Below are 12,450 nucleotides of genomic sequence, written 5' to 3'. Positions count from 1 at the left end.
GATGGGGTTTACAGCCATGGTGTGGCCGGGGCGGGTGGGAGCGATGGATGATCCGATGAATTTAGATAAAGAACAAAATGGGTCAGGACTGTTGCGAGGGCCTCGAGATTTCTATTTCTCTATGTCATATTTTGGAAAGTCCCTCAGCTTGAAATAGCTGCGTTTCCATCTGGTTCTTGTTTTAGTGCTGGCTTGCTCCCTCACCCTGACATGGCCTGTTAATAGCCCTGCAAGTTTCTGCTGCATCCCTCCTTCCTTACTCGGTGTGTTTGTGCTGCTGCATCCCCTGTAAGGGAGCTGGGTCGGGAAGGGGGAGCTGGTCCATAAACACCTGCAGAGTGCAAATGATGAGCAACTTCCACTGGAAAATGCTTTGTTCTAACGCTGCTTTATCCTTAGTGGTAGTTACTGGGTGAAGTCACCTGATTTTTGCTGGGAGCACTGCTCTACACTGGAATTCTGAGTGCACAGTGAAAAACAGCTCTCAGGATTTCTCATGCTGCTTCTTTTGAGCAAACACGGTATTAAAACATGGTATTCCAACACCAAAGGGACGTGGAGCTGTTGGAGCGAGTCCAGAGGAGGCCACGGGGATGCTGCGGGGGCTGGAGCAGCTCTGCTCTGGAGCCAGGCTGAGAGAGCTGGGCTGGGGCAGCCTGGAGAAGAGAAGGCTCCTGAAAGGGAGACCTGAGAGCAGCTCCAGTGCCTGAAGGGGCTGCAGGAAAGCTGGAGAGGGGCTTGGGACAAGGGATGTAGGGACAGGCCAAGGGGAATGGCTTTAACCTGCCAGAGGGGAGACTGAGCTGAGCTCTTAGGCAGAAGCTCTTCCCTGGGAGGGTGCTGAGGCGCTGGCACAGGGTGCCCAGAGAAGCTGTGGCTGCCCCATCCCTGGCAGTGCTCAAGGCCAGGTTGGACACAGGGGCTTGGAGCAAGCTGCTCTAGTGGAAGGGGTCCCTGCCCGTGGCAGGGGTTGGAGCTGGAGGAGCTTTAAGGTCCCTTCCAACCCAAACCAGGCTGGGGTTCTGTGATTTTGCCCAGAAATGGGGAGTTTTCTCTGGGCAGTCCCAGGGGTTTGTGTGCAGGGGCTGTGCAAACGCTCGTGGAAGGTGAGTTTTAATTCCTGTCTCTGGGAGCTGTAGAAACATTCCTCAGCCAAGTCAGCAGCAGCACAGCTCCAGCACAGAGCAGGCTGCTGGTTCTCACTGAGGAATATCCTTAACAGGCAGAAACAGGCAGATCTAAACCATGACCTTGAATCTTACAAATATGGGGATGTGAGGACAGGAGCGCTGCAAAGGAAGAGCTGGGTTTTGTGCTTGGACAGGGGAAACATTGGAAGCAAACGGTGCAAAACTGCAGGAGGAAACCCATAAATGAGGCACCTTTGTTGAAATGATGAAACCCAGATTGCTCCCGTTCTGCTGTCTCTCTCCTGGCTAATATGGGTACTAATTCTCATGCCACCCCTTCTCTTTGAAATGAGTTAGTGTCCGCCCAGATGCGTTCTGTCAATCTGGGAGGCATCTGCACTGGGTGACTAATTAACTTTGAATTAGTAGGGAATCAAAAGCTCAGGTTTTGCTTTGCTTTGCGGCTCGCACTGCGAGTTCTGGACTGAAACGTTGGGTTTGGAGCTCTCCCCACCCCTCCTCAGCAGAAACGTGACCGTGGAGCGATGCAGCAACCGTTCATTGGGGACTGGAGCACAACCCTGCAATTTAGAGCTGCTTAACTCCACCTTGGTGACTAAGCTGGGCTTTGTCAGCCTCCGAACTGCAATTGGACCACTCCAGTCTGCTGGTGGCCACATGGCTTAACCCAGTTTCACTTCCTCGGACTGCTTTGACACCCCTGAAGCTGAGGCTCACCCGTGGGTGCAGGTTCTATCAATGTGCATTTAGATGTCTGAATTACCTTGTCACTGTACAGGCTCCAGCCTGCAGGAGAGGTGGAGGATGGGGGTGATGAGTGCAACAGCTGGAGGTTGGAAAGATCAAGGTCCTGCCACAGGCTCCCTGAGCAGCAGGGTGCCTGTCACTACCTTCTTGTGTGTCTGGACTTCATTTCCATACCTTGAAAAGGGAATGCAGAAATATTGCCAGGCAGAATGAGACCTCTCCAAACTTCTCTTTTCCCCACCTCCTGCAGTCAGTGAAGGAGGAGGCATCCAACAGAAACCTGACCTCAAAGGGACTTTCTTAGAGAAGGACAATCCCACAGGCCCCGTGGTCACACTGTGATGCTGCATTGCCCTGGATGGTGACGGTGCTGGGTGGCAGGAGAAAGCAGTGTAGCTGTCATTCCAAGCACCCTTCTCCAACTGTGTGTCAGTGACATTACACGGTTGCCAAGGAGCGTGCAAAAAAAAGGGGCAATATTGGAGTAATACTCTTACCATGGTTTTAGGGAGATACTCCCTTGCACTTGCTGGGAAGCGTTGGATGATGAAGCAGCCTGTGGAGCAGATGGGTTTGCTCCAGGCACCCTGTACCATGGTCTGTGGCTGGTTTGGGTGGTATCAGTGAACCCATCCTTCGGTACTGGTTTGTTAGTATTGCTGTACTGGAACAGGTCCTGTGCAGATACCTGGGCTGGTGCCTTTATAGGTTTGCAGCCTGACAGTTGCAAGACTGTCTTTAGTGTGTGAGGGCTGTTAAACTGCTGTGTGCTGGAGGGTGTTTGTCAAAGAGCATCCTGTGTGCTTGTTTAGGTGGGACAGGAGGGACGTCACTTGCCTTGGCAGGGCAGAGCCTCACCATCAGAGCCCAGTGAGCTCTGGCTTTAGGTTGCACAGCACAGCTCAGCCAAGAGCTAGCTGGAAGTTTGCTGGGAGAAGAACGGACTCTTCCCCATCCTTGTTCCTCTCCTCCTATTCCTCTCTTCTCCTCAATCCCAAGCACCCCTTCCAATGCGTGTAAGTGACACAAGGTCCACATCGCCTTCTTGCAGCTCAAAACAGCCTCCTGAGCGAGCACCAGCAATCCTGTTGTGCTGCCTGAGCGTGGCCCCAACTGCTCCATGGCCTTTCAAATGTCTCCTTTGTCGCAGCCACAAGGCAGGGGCTGGGGTTCAGTCGGTTCCCCCCTGCCCTCCAGGCCACGGGAGCTTTCAGTTCTTTCCCCCCCCTTCTTTTTCCTTTCCTTTTCTTTTTCCCCCTACAAGTGGCAGCCCCAATCCCAAGCTGAAAGTGAATCGCTGCTGCTGGCCGCCCTCCAGCATTCCTGGCGGAGCGAGTCAGGATCTGGAATGTCAGAAGGCAGCGGCAGGGAGGGATGGGAGAAGCCTGCGCGTGGGTAACGGCGCCCGGGAGGAGGAGGAGAAGGAGGAGGACGGAACAAAACACAACTTCATCTGGAACTGCCCCTTTCCCAACCAGCGCTTGTTCCTGATTTATGCCGTGGTGTTTCACTTGGCGTGCGGCTCGGCGCGGTGACGGCAGAGCCCTCGCGGCAGCGCCCGCCTCAAACCAGGCTTAGTTTTCTTCTTCTTCTTCTTTTTCTTCCTGGCAAAAGCATCGTGGCTGGGTAAACGCAGCAGTTTTCCAGCTTCTCTCCTGAACCAGGAGCGTTTCCTCCTGCGGCTCTAGGGGAAGATCCCTCAGTCCTATGGCAGAGGAAATGTTCTCCTGCGACTCAGTTGGGATGGGTCCCGGCTGGTGAGGCTGGCACGGAGCAGCGCCCCGCGCAGTGAGTCCTTCACACCTTCTCCTCTTCTTCTTGGACAAGAAACTTCGTGGAGCCTCAGCTCTCCCTCCAGCACATGAATGCCTAAAATTATACCCCCTGAACAGCAGGGTTTAATTACCAGAGCTGTGAATAGTTTAATTAGCTTGTTCTGACCTTGGAAGAAGGACCCAGTGCTATAGAGCGACAAGAGAGCAAGACTTGTGTTGCTTCTCAGGCACCCAGCCCGCAAGGCCATGTCGTCCCTGTACACCAGGAGTAAGGAATATACTCGCAGCAGGAAGGCTCAGTCAGATTCTCCCCCCTCCTCTCCTTCCCCGATCGCAAAGACACTCAAAGTAAGCAGCTTTTTCCTTTCTGTGTTACACGGGGACCTGCTCGGCACGTGCTCTGGGCAGAGGCTGGTGGTGGTGGCGGTGGTTTGTTGTCTTACCCCTGGAGACCTGTGTCTGTGTTTGCTTTGGAAAGAGGATGGTTGAAATGAAACTTGGGAAGGTGCCTCTGCAGCAACAGGTTTTAAGGAAGCTGCCGGAGCCCTGGCGCTGGGATTATTTGCATGGCTGGCTGTTGGGAGGTGCTGGGATGGGAGTTTCCCCCTGGCCTCTCTCTCCTGGTAAGCTCTTCATGAGGGACTGTAGGGAAGAATGAGAGCAGGAGGGAATGGCTTTAACCTGCCCGAGGGGAGACTGAGCTGAGCTCTTGGGCAGAAGCTCTTCCCTGTGAGGGTGCTGAGGCGCTGGCACAGGGTGCCCAGAGAAGCTGTGGCTGCCCCATCCCTGGCAGTGTTCAAGGCCAGGTTGGACACAGGGGCTTGGAGCAAGCTGCTCTATGGAAGGGGTCCCTGCCCGTGGCAGGGGTTGGAGCTGGAGGAGCTTTAAGGTCCCTTCCAGCCCAAACCAGTCTGGGATTCCATTGCTGGACAAAATCCTCACTGATGAAAGCAAGGCAAAACCTGACCAGCTTGTTAAACTGGGCTCTGATAGTGCTGCTGAGCCAAGGGCTGGGATCCAGCTTTCACCCTTGGGGCTGGGCTGACCTGTGGCAGCGTTTAATAATTGCAATGACAGAAAGGAAGAGAATCACCTGCCGCAGGAGATGGGTCGAGGTCCTTCACTGGTCCCCCCAGAGCAGAGCTGGTGTCCCCATCACCAAGGTTTGGGGAACCTGCTGTAACCATCTTGCTGACAGCTCTGGAGTCATGGAGAGGCCACCACGAAACCTCCAGGTCTGCATCACTATAGGGGAAGTCCCTTCACCATCAAGAAATGGTATCATGCCAGAGTCCAGGCCTGGGGGAATTAGTTTTAAACAGGCAGGCTAATTTTAGATGTAAGCATTTAGTTAATGTGAGCACTGGTGTTTGCTCAAAGGCGATAGGCATTGTCTGCTCCTTTTGAGGTGACAGAGCTTGGTCTGGAAAAGGCATCTGTGAAAAGGGTTCTAACCACTGCAGTGGTGGTGATGGAAGCAGTCCCTAACCTCAGGGCTCTGCTGGCTGCTCCTGGGCTGTTCAGTGTGTAACCCAGTCTCTGCTTTCTTCCCATCTGCAGCGGGGTTGTCTCTGGGGAGGCTTTAGATAATCTAAAACCATCCCCTGTGTGCTTAGATAGACTCTCTTCATGAGTCCTTACAGCTGTGCTCACCACCACACTATTGATAACCAGCCTAATAGCAGGTGGGGAACCTCTCAGATGTGCTCTTACTCATAGAGTTAAGCTGAAAATGCTTTTCTTTCTTTCAAAACCCCAGGTTTTCAAGATCAGTCGTGCTCCCTGTGCACAGACTGACTCATTTCCCCCCCCCCTCCTCATTATACCCCCATAAACAAGCAGCAAACACCTCACACAAGCCGTGACTGCTTCAGTGCAGGCTCACAGGATGTGCTGGTTTTCTCCACCCATAGCCATGGTGGTTCTTGCAGTGGTAATGGTGATGCCAGCTGTGAGCATCCATGTGGGAGAAGCCAGACCAGGAGTGCAGCAGCTTCAACTCACAAGTCAGTATAGGAAACAGTCCTGGTGTTATCTGGGTTATGGAAACAGCCCATGCCTTAAAAGGCTAATTAGGGAAGGATTTACTTCAGGCTAAAAAGAAAGTATCTGAGTTAACTCTTTCTCCAAGACAATGTAATTCTGCCATGAGCAAGAGGAATAACAGGATTCATCCCATCTTTGTATCCCCCCCCTCCAGTGCTCACAGTAACAGAGCCCTCACCACAGGGTGCCACCAGCCTTCATAGGACAGGTAGGAATGTGAAATCTTGGAGTCTTTTATCCTTCCATGCAGTCAAGATTGATACCAGCAGACCTGTGGGCTCTAAACGTTCCCAGCTGAGCAGGGGTGCGAAAACAAAGGAGCAGGCAGGGGGGCCCCAGCACAAGAGGGCCGTAATTCCTTAGGGCCATATCCATGGCTCCGCTACAAGGCTTTTTCCCCCTGCTCTTAGCTCGCTCCCTCATTAATCCACCTTCAGTGCTTTTAATTGAGCTTTCCAGCTGAATTTTTGTCAGTAAGGGCTCAGCAATGCAGTTCTGAGCGCGCTCTGCGGTCTGCACTGCTTGATTTCATTCTGCCTTTTGTTGGAGCCTCTGAAGGAGCCCCTCGAGGTGCAATGGGGAGGCAGGAGCATCACCTTCCATGCACCATGTGTTTGCACCGAGTCACTTGATGGTCATACTTGGGTGTAAAAAAGCAGCAATTCCCAATTGTCTTTTCTGTTCATGGGCCTCCACCTCGAGCTCACAGCCGCCCCAGGCTGTGATTACCACAGGCAGAGGGAGCTGATCTGGGTGGGGGTTCCCATGTGGACACATACATCTGGAGCCCAAAGCAAATCTTAAAGGAATAAAGAAGTTAATGGACAAAAATGTGAGCTGCCTGAGCTGCAGGTGCTTGGCAAACCAGCATGGGTTGTGTATTACAAGGGGGGATGGCTTCAAGCTGACAGAAGGGAGACTGAGATGAGCTCTTAGGCAGAAGCTCTTCCCTGTGAGGGTGCTGAGGCGCTGGCACAGGGTGCCCAGAGAAGCTGTGGCTGCCCCATCCCTGGCAGTGTTCAAGGCCAGGTTGGACACAGGGGCTTGGAGCAAGCTGCTCCAGTGGAAGGGGTCCCTTCCCGTGGCAGGGGTTGGAGCTAGATGAGGTTTAAGGTCCCTTCAACCCAAACCAGGCTGTGGGTCTAGCATTAATATATGAATAACAGTATGAAATCTTAAAGGTAATGTGACCAAACCAGACTTCTTTTAATCAGTGAGAGATGTCCTGGTGTGCTAGGAGCTTGCTAGAAATGCCTGATAGATCACAGCCTTCATGGAGTCTGGAATAGAAGCAAGCCTGATTGTCAGTTTTCACTCCATGAGGGCGTTTGCAACAGGTTTCAGATGCTCCTGGTGGCAGGTTTGTTCTCCTGTTGGGCAGACCTGTAGGAGTCCTTTGGTTTGCCACGCTGCCACTGCAAATGCACTGGAGGATAAAGGAGCGGTGCAAGAACATTTCTCCAGGACACTTTTATCTTCCTGGGATTCCATTTCATGGCTTGGACTTGTTCTAGTTGTGATAAAGGTGATGCTGCCTAAAATGAAACAGGGTCAACTAAGTTGTCTCGTGACATTCTCTGATTTCTGGATTGCTGACTACAGGGTTTGTGGAAATGATCACCTCCTCTCCCGTAAGCCAGCAAAAAATAGGGGATGTGAAACTTGCACTTTAAGGCAATCAACCTCTCCAGCACCCTCATCTGTTTAGCACTGGCCATTTCTCAAGCATCGTGTTCTTGAGATGGGAGTCAGTGTGAAATCCTTCTGGGTGCTGTTTGCTCCCTGGATTTGAGTTCTCCTCTGTGAATGTCCATATCTGGAAGCGTATTCTCCAGGCACCCCCCGTGAGCTGTTCCCTGCTGTGACTCAGTAACCGGACGATGCTCCTGGCTCTGGCTGCATCTGGATGTATAAATAAAAGGGGTCAGGAGCCATGCTGTGCCCCCGGGGGTAAGTGGCTGTGTCCCTGCGGCTAAGCTTTCTTCTCCAGCTCTCCTCCCTTCCCAGGAACAGAGCAAACTGATCCCAGCCAAAGCCAGGGCAGGGAGCCTGTTAACTACTGAAGGTTCTGAATGCTTGTGGACGATGCAGAAAGAAGCACACAACGTAACAGTGCAGCCTCTTTAAAACACCCACTTTGACCCTCTGCTGCCTGGCGTGGGTGCCCTTAGAGAAGCTGGTTAACCAGCCAGAGAGCAATCACATAGCATCACAGAATGGTTTGGGTTGTAAAGGGCCTTCAAAGGCCATCTAGTCCAACCCCCTGCAATGAGCAGGGACGTCTTCAACTAGATCAGGTTCCCAGAACCGCATCCAGCCTGGCCTGGGATGTCTCTGGGGAATCACTGGTGATTGCTCAGCTTTTGAAACCGTTGCCCCTGGCAGGGCAGGGAGAGCAGAAGGTCAGAGGACAACTTGAGGTCTCACCATACCAGGGAATCAGCCTGGACTGTAAGAGGGGAGAAAGGGGATGTCTTTAATTTGGGTCAGCTCGTGGTCCAGCCACAACCCCAAGCACGCTGGCACAGCTGGGACAGGGAGGTGCTGTGGGATGCGAATGAGTGGCCACAGGAAGCAATGGGGAGAGCAGATGGAAACTGCAGGCAGCAAAGCGCTTCAGAGTGCCAGAGGCCTACGTTCACTTCCATTGCAGGAGCTTCTTATAGTCTTGTGTTTCATAAAATGAGCACAAACCTGCAGAAAAAGGGTCTGGGAGAGACAGAGGGCTCGGTGCACCCATTCCCCAGGCACCAGCAGCTGTACCTGTGCTATTCCTGACCCACGGATCTTGGAGTGCTTGCAGAATTCAACCACTGGAGATGGAGGCTCATGGTGGTCAGGGAAAATCATGGCCCTTGGGGAGCTGTCAGGTTGTTGATGGGCTTGGGGTGGTTTTGGAGGGGAGGGGTTTGGTTGGTTGGGTTTTTCTTATGATGACTTGTAAGTTCTATTAATGACCCAAAAGTGCTGAGGTTACTCCTGCAGTTCAGTAGAAGATCTTTGGAGCAGAGGTCCTCAAGCAGGTGAGAGTAGCTCCAGGTTCATATCATTGACTAGGCAGCTGGTCTGGAGCTGGTTTGGACTGAAACAGATGAGGGGTGGGGAGAGAGACAATGAAAACTGACTTAATGCTAACAGCACAAGATGCTCAGTGTGCCACAGACAGGGCAGCACACCCAGACCAGCCCTCATCACTGCTCCTGCAAGCACTGCCCATGGCCGTGGTGGCTGTCCTGGGGTGCTGTGTGGCTGCAGGAGGGGGTGACGGGTTTTGGAACGTGCTTCACACACAGCAGGTTGGCTTCAGGCAGTTTAAATGCTGGCTGGTGGCCAAGCAAGTATTTAAATACCCCATGATAAACCTGAAAACTGTGTGCCAGAGGAAGGTGCTGCTGCCTGCACACCTGGGGCATTCCATACTGAAGGAACTGAGGGGGAGAAGTCTTCCCTTCTCGTGTCACTTGGCCGCTGGGCTTTTGTTTCCTCGTGTCTGGAGGGTTCTGTCTGAGCTCCGGGCACTTTGCAAAATCAGGTTTTTTACCAGTGAAATTTGTGCCCTTAGAAAAGAAGGAAAATGAAAATAAATCAGAGCAACAGTGCCGGGTTTGGGAATTGTGGCCTTCACTAACTTAAAATCCCATGCAGCTCCATGTTTACAGGGGAGGTTTGTTCCCAAGTGACAGCAGTGACAAACTGCGGCTCCTGCAAAGCCAATGCTCCCCATGGGAGGTATGGGGAGCTGGGGGACAGCAGTGACAACAACCAGGGGACAGCTGCGAATGTGGGGTGGCAGGAGATGCGTACCTAGGTGCTTGTTTCTGATTAAGCACGTGCTAGCTGTACTGAAAGCCATGGGGTCTGCAGCAGGCAGCTGCCAAAGCCACTGTTCCATCTTGGAGGACCTTTTAATACTATGCTTCAGTAACAGCAGCGGTTATTAAGCAAAGTTTATTGATTTATAGCTTGTGAAAACGTCTTTTGCCTCAGGCTTTGGGGAGCTGGGGGCTCTGTGGAGGTGGTTTGGCTGCACTGGATTATTAATCATCTCCTATTTTGAAACCCCTGCATCTGCACAAGAGCAGCTCGAGTTGGAGGGCAGCGCTATCCATCACGGCAGCCGGAGCCTTCAGGATGCTGTGGCAAACCATGGCTCTCAGGTCGGCAGAGCAGCATTCCCAGGAGGAAATGGCCTTGGAATAACTGTCAAAGGCAGAGTTTAACCTCCTCATTACTCTGCACCCACTGGAAAACCAGATTTGACCCCAACCATACCTGACTTGAAAAACAAATGTGGCTTGAGGGGAACACTGATCTGAGTTGTACCCAATGGGGACGGCTCTGGGGTGGACCCTCCTCATTGCTCTTTCCCCTTCCAGCTTTCCTAAGGGAAGACTCCTGCTGGCAGCAGTGCTACACACAGGGAAGTTGTCCTTTGAACAGCTGCCATGCATATCGGCCCTACCAAACACAGGAATCTGGGAGGTGCAGGAGCTGCAGCGCTACAGAACATGGTGGCTTTTGCATAGAAAAGGCAAAACCAGCCCCCAAAAGCAGCTGGCTTTGCTTTACCTTTAATTTCTAACCCAAACAGGACTCACAGGAGGGTATTTGCCAGTGCAGGAATAAAACAAGGCAGGTTCCTAAACTTTCCCCTCTTGATTAAGGGAAGGGAGGAGCCAGGCTGGAGCGGCTCGGGGATGTTGAGAAGTGGTGGTTATTTAATCCTAAGTGTTGGTTGGTGTCACTGGGACACAGCAAACCAAAATACATTCCTTGACAGCTATCTTAAACTAGTGCAGGTTTCCCTGTGCTTGCCCACCTGGAGATAAAGGAGGAGAAAATGTGCCCAAAGAAGCAATTTTCTTCTTCTTTTTCTTTGTAAAGAGACTTTTTCAGCCTTTGCTGGGTCAGGTCTCACCGCAGAGGAACACACTTGGAAGCAATTGGGCCAATTCCTGCCTTGGCAAGAGCTGTGGCCGAGACTCCTTCTGGCACTGAGTGTGGTTTATCTCAGCCTTCCACAGGGAATTTGGTTTTAATTGCACTTCACTGCGTTCCTGACAGCTGGGAGCGTTCCTGGGGGTTTAAGGGAAGGATTCTGCCCTCCACGATCCGAGCCCATTTCTGAAATCAAATCCAGCACTGTTCCTGGCACTCTGCAGCATTCCGGCGTTCTGGGCGAGTAAAGCCATGGCTGGTACCAAGCTGTGCCTCTTCCTTGGATGGACCAACATCAGCACAGTGAGAGCTGGGGGTTCAGAAGGAAGCGGCTTGTGCAGAGAGCATCAGTCTGCTCTAGGGAGACCCCCCCCCTGCAGCCCTGATCCAGCTCTGGGGCAGCAGCACAAGAGGGACGTGGAGCTGTTGGAGCGAGGCCAGAGGAGGCCGTGGAGATGCTGCGAGGGCTGGAGCAGCTCTGCTCTGGAGCCAGGCTGAGAGAGCTGGGCTGGGGCAGCCTGGGGAAGAGAAGGCTCCTGAAGGGGAGACCTGAGAGCAGCTCCAGTGCCTGAAGGGGCTGCAGGAAAGCTGGAGAGGGGCTTGGGACAAGGGATGTAGGGACAGGCCAAGGGGAATGGCTTGAACCTGCCTGAGGGGAGACTGAGATGAGCTCTTAGGCAGAAGCTCTTCCCTGTGAGGGTGCTGAGGCGCTGGCACAGGGTGCCCAGAGAAGCTGTGGCTGCCCCATCCCTGGCAGTGTTCAAGGCCAGGTTGGACACAGGGGCTTGGAGCAAGCTGCTCTATGGAAGGGGTCCCTGCCCGTGGCAGGGGTTGGAGCTGGAGGAGCTTTAAGGTCCCTTCCAACACAAATCTATCATTTTGGTCCATGTTTTTACGATGTTTAAAGAAGACTCAATCACATGTCCACCCTTTTGAGTGGTGTAGGGGTCTTTTCCTTCCTTGTGCAGCTTCTGCTGTGTGTCTCCCTGCCCCGGTGAGGCTTTTATTCCTGGGGCAGGTACTTGCATGTGGAGAAAAAGTACCGTTTGTGACTTCCTGATGCTCCACACAAATAGGCAGCAAGCTCCACGTGTCGTGATCCATTAACCTCTCTCACCCCCATCATGCACAGGGCAGTGATCAAGGAGGTATAATTTGACTTAAAGAGGGAAACAATAGCCTGGGTTGGGTTCAAAGGGATGGGTTCAGTTCTGAACACTAGAATTTGGGGAACAATGATCCATGGTTTTTAGGGTTGCAAAAGAAAAGAAATCTTGAAATGCTTCAGTGAAGCAGTTGAAAGGATTCAGGCAAGATCCATGATTCTCAGCTTGAGCACAGGAATTAATGCTGTGAGCTTGTGATGAGGGAGGTGCTGGTATCAGAGGTAGGAAAGGAGGTTGTTGAATGGAGCCTTTCATTCTCCTCACTAATTCCCTTTTTCTTTCTTTTTTTTTTTTTCTCCTTCAGCATGAAAGACTTTCCAGGTAAGAATTTCTTTCTTTTTAGTATTTTGTATTGAATATTCATGAGCAGCGTATTTTGGGATGGTTTGAGGGATTCCCTGTCCTTCAGATCAGCAGCATAAGCTGAAGCTGGTACTGGCTGTTTGCTCTTTACCTTGGCTTAGCTGTTGGGCCAGGTTCCTTCTGTCCTTTGCTCCCCAAATTGTTTAACAGCTACTCTGCAGAGAAGAAACGCTCTGTGCCCTATCAGAAATGGAGCCCATTCCCACCATGAAGATGAGAGGTCCATGGGAAATTGTGGATGCACCCACAGAAGCTGTGGCTGCC

The 12,450-nt window shown here is 52.3% G+C and overlaps 1 protein-coding gene across 6 annotated transcripts in view; it reads left to right on the top strand.

Moving 5' to 3' along the window:
• The window catches only part of PPP1R12B (protein phosphatase 1 regulatory subunit 12B), a 99,902-nt gene that overhangs the window by 74,423 nt on the left and 13,029 nt on the right, over nucleotides 1-12,450 (top strand). For 5 of the 6 annotated variants that reach the window (XM_061442825.1, XM_061442824.1, XM_061442822.1 and 2 more), the window contains one exon: nucleotides 12,128-12,144. In XM_061442825.1, the coding sequence (XP_061298809.1) occupies nucleotides 12,128-12,144 (17 nt within the window). Of the gene's footprint in view, nucleotides 1-3,336; nucleotides 4,022-12,127; nucleotides 12,145-12,450 lie in introns of those variants that run through there. The other variant, XM_061442826.1, reaches the window with a different exon arrangement.

Source organism: Pezoporus flaviventris, unplaced genomic scaffold, assembly GCF_033815535.1.
Source record: "Pezoporus flaviventris isolate CSIRO_AGI_PZ_B2104156 unplaced genomic scaffold, CSIRO_AGI_Pfla_v1 ptg000253l, whole genome shotgun sequence".
Lineage (NCBI taxonomy): Eukaryota > Metazoa > Chordata > Aves > Psittaciformes > Psittacidae > Pezoporus > Pezoporus flaviventris.
This window is presented reverse-complemented; position numbering and strand designations above follow the sequence as displayed.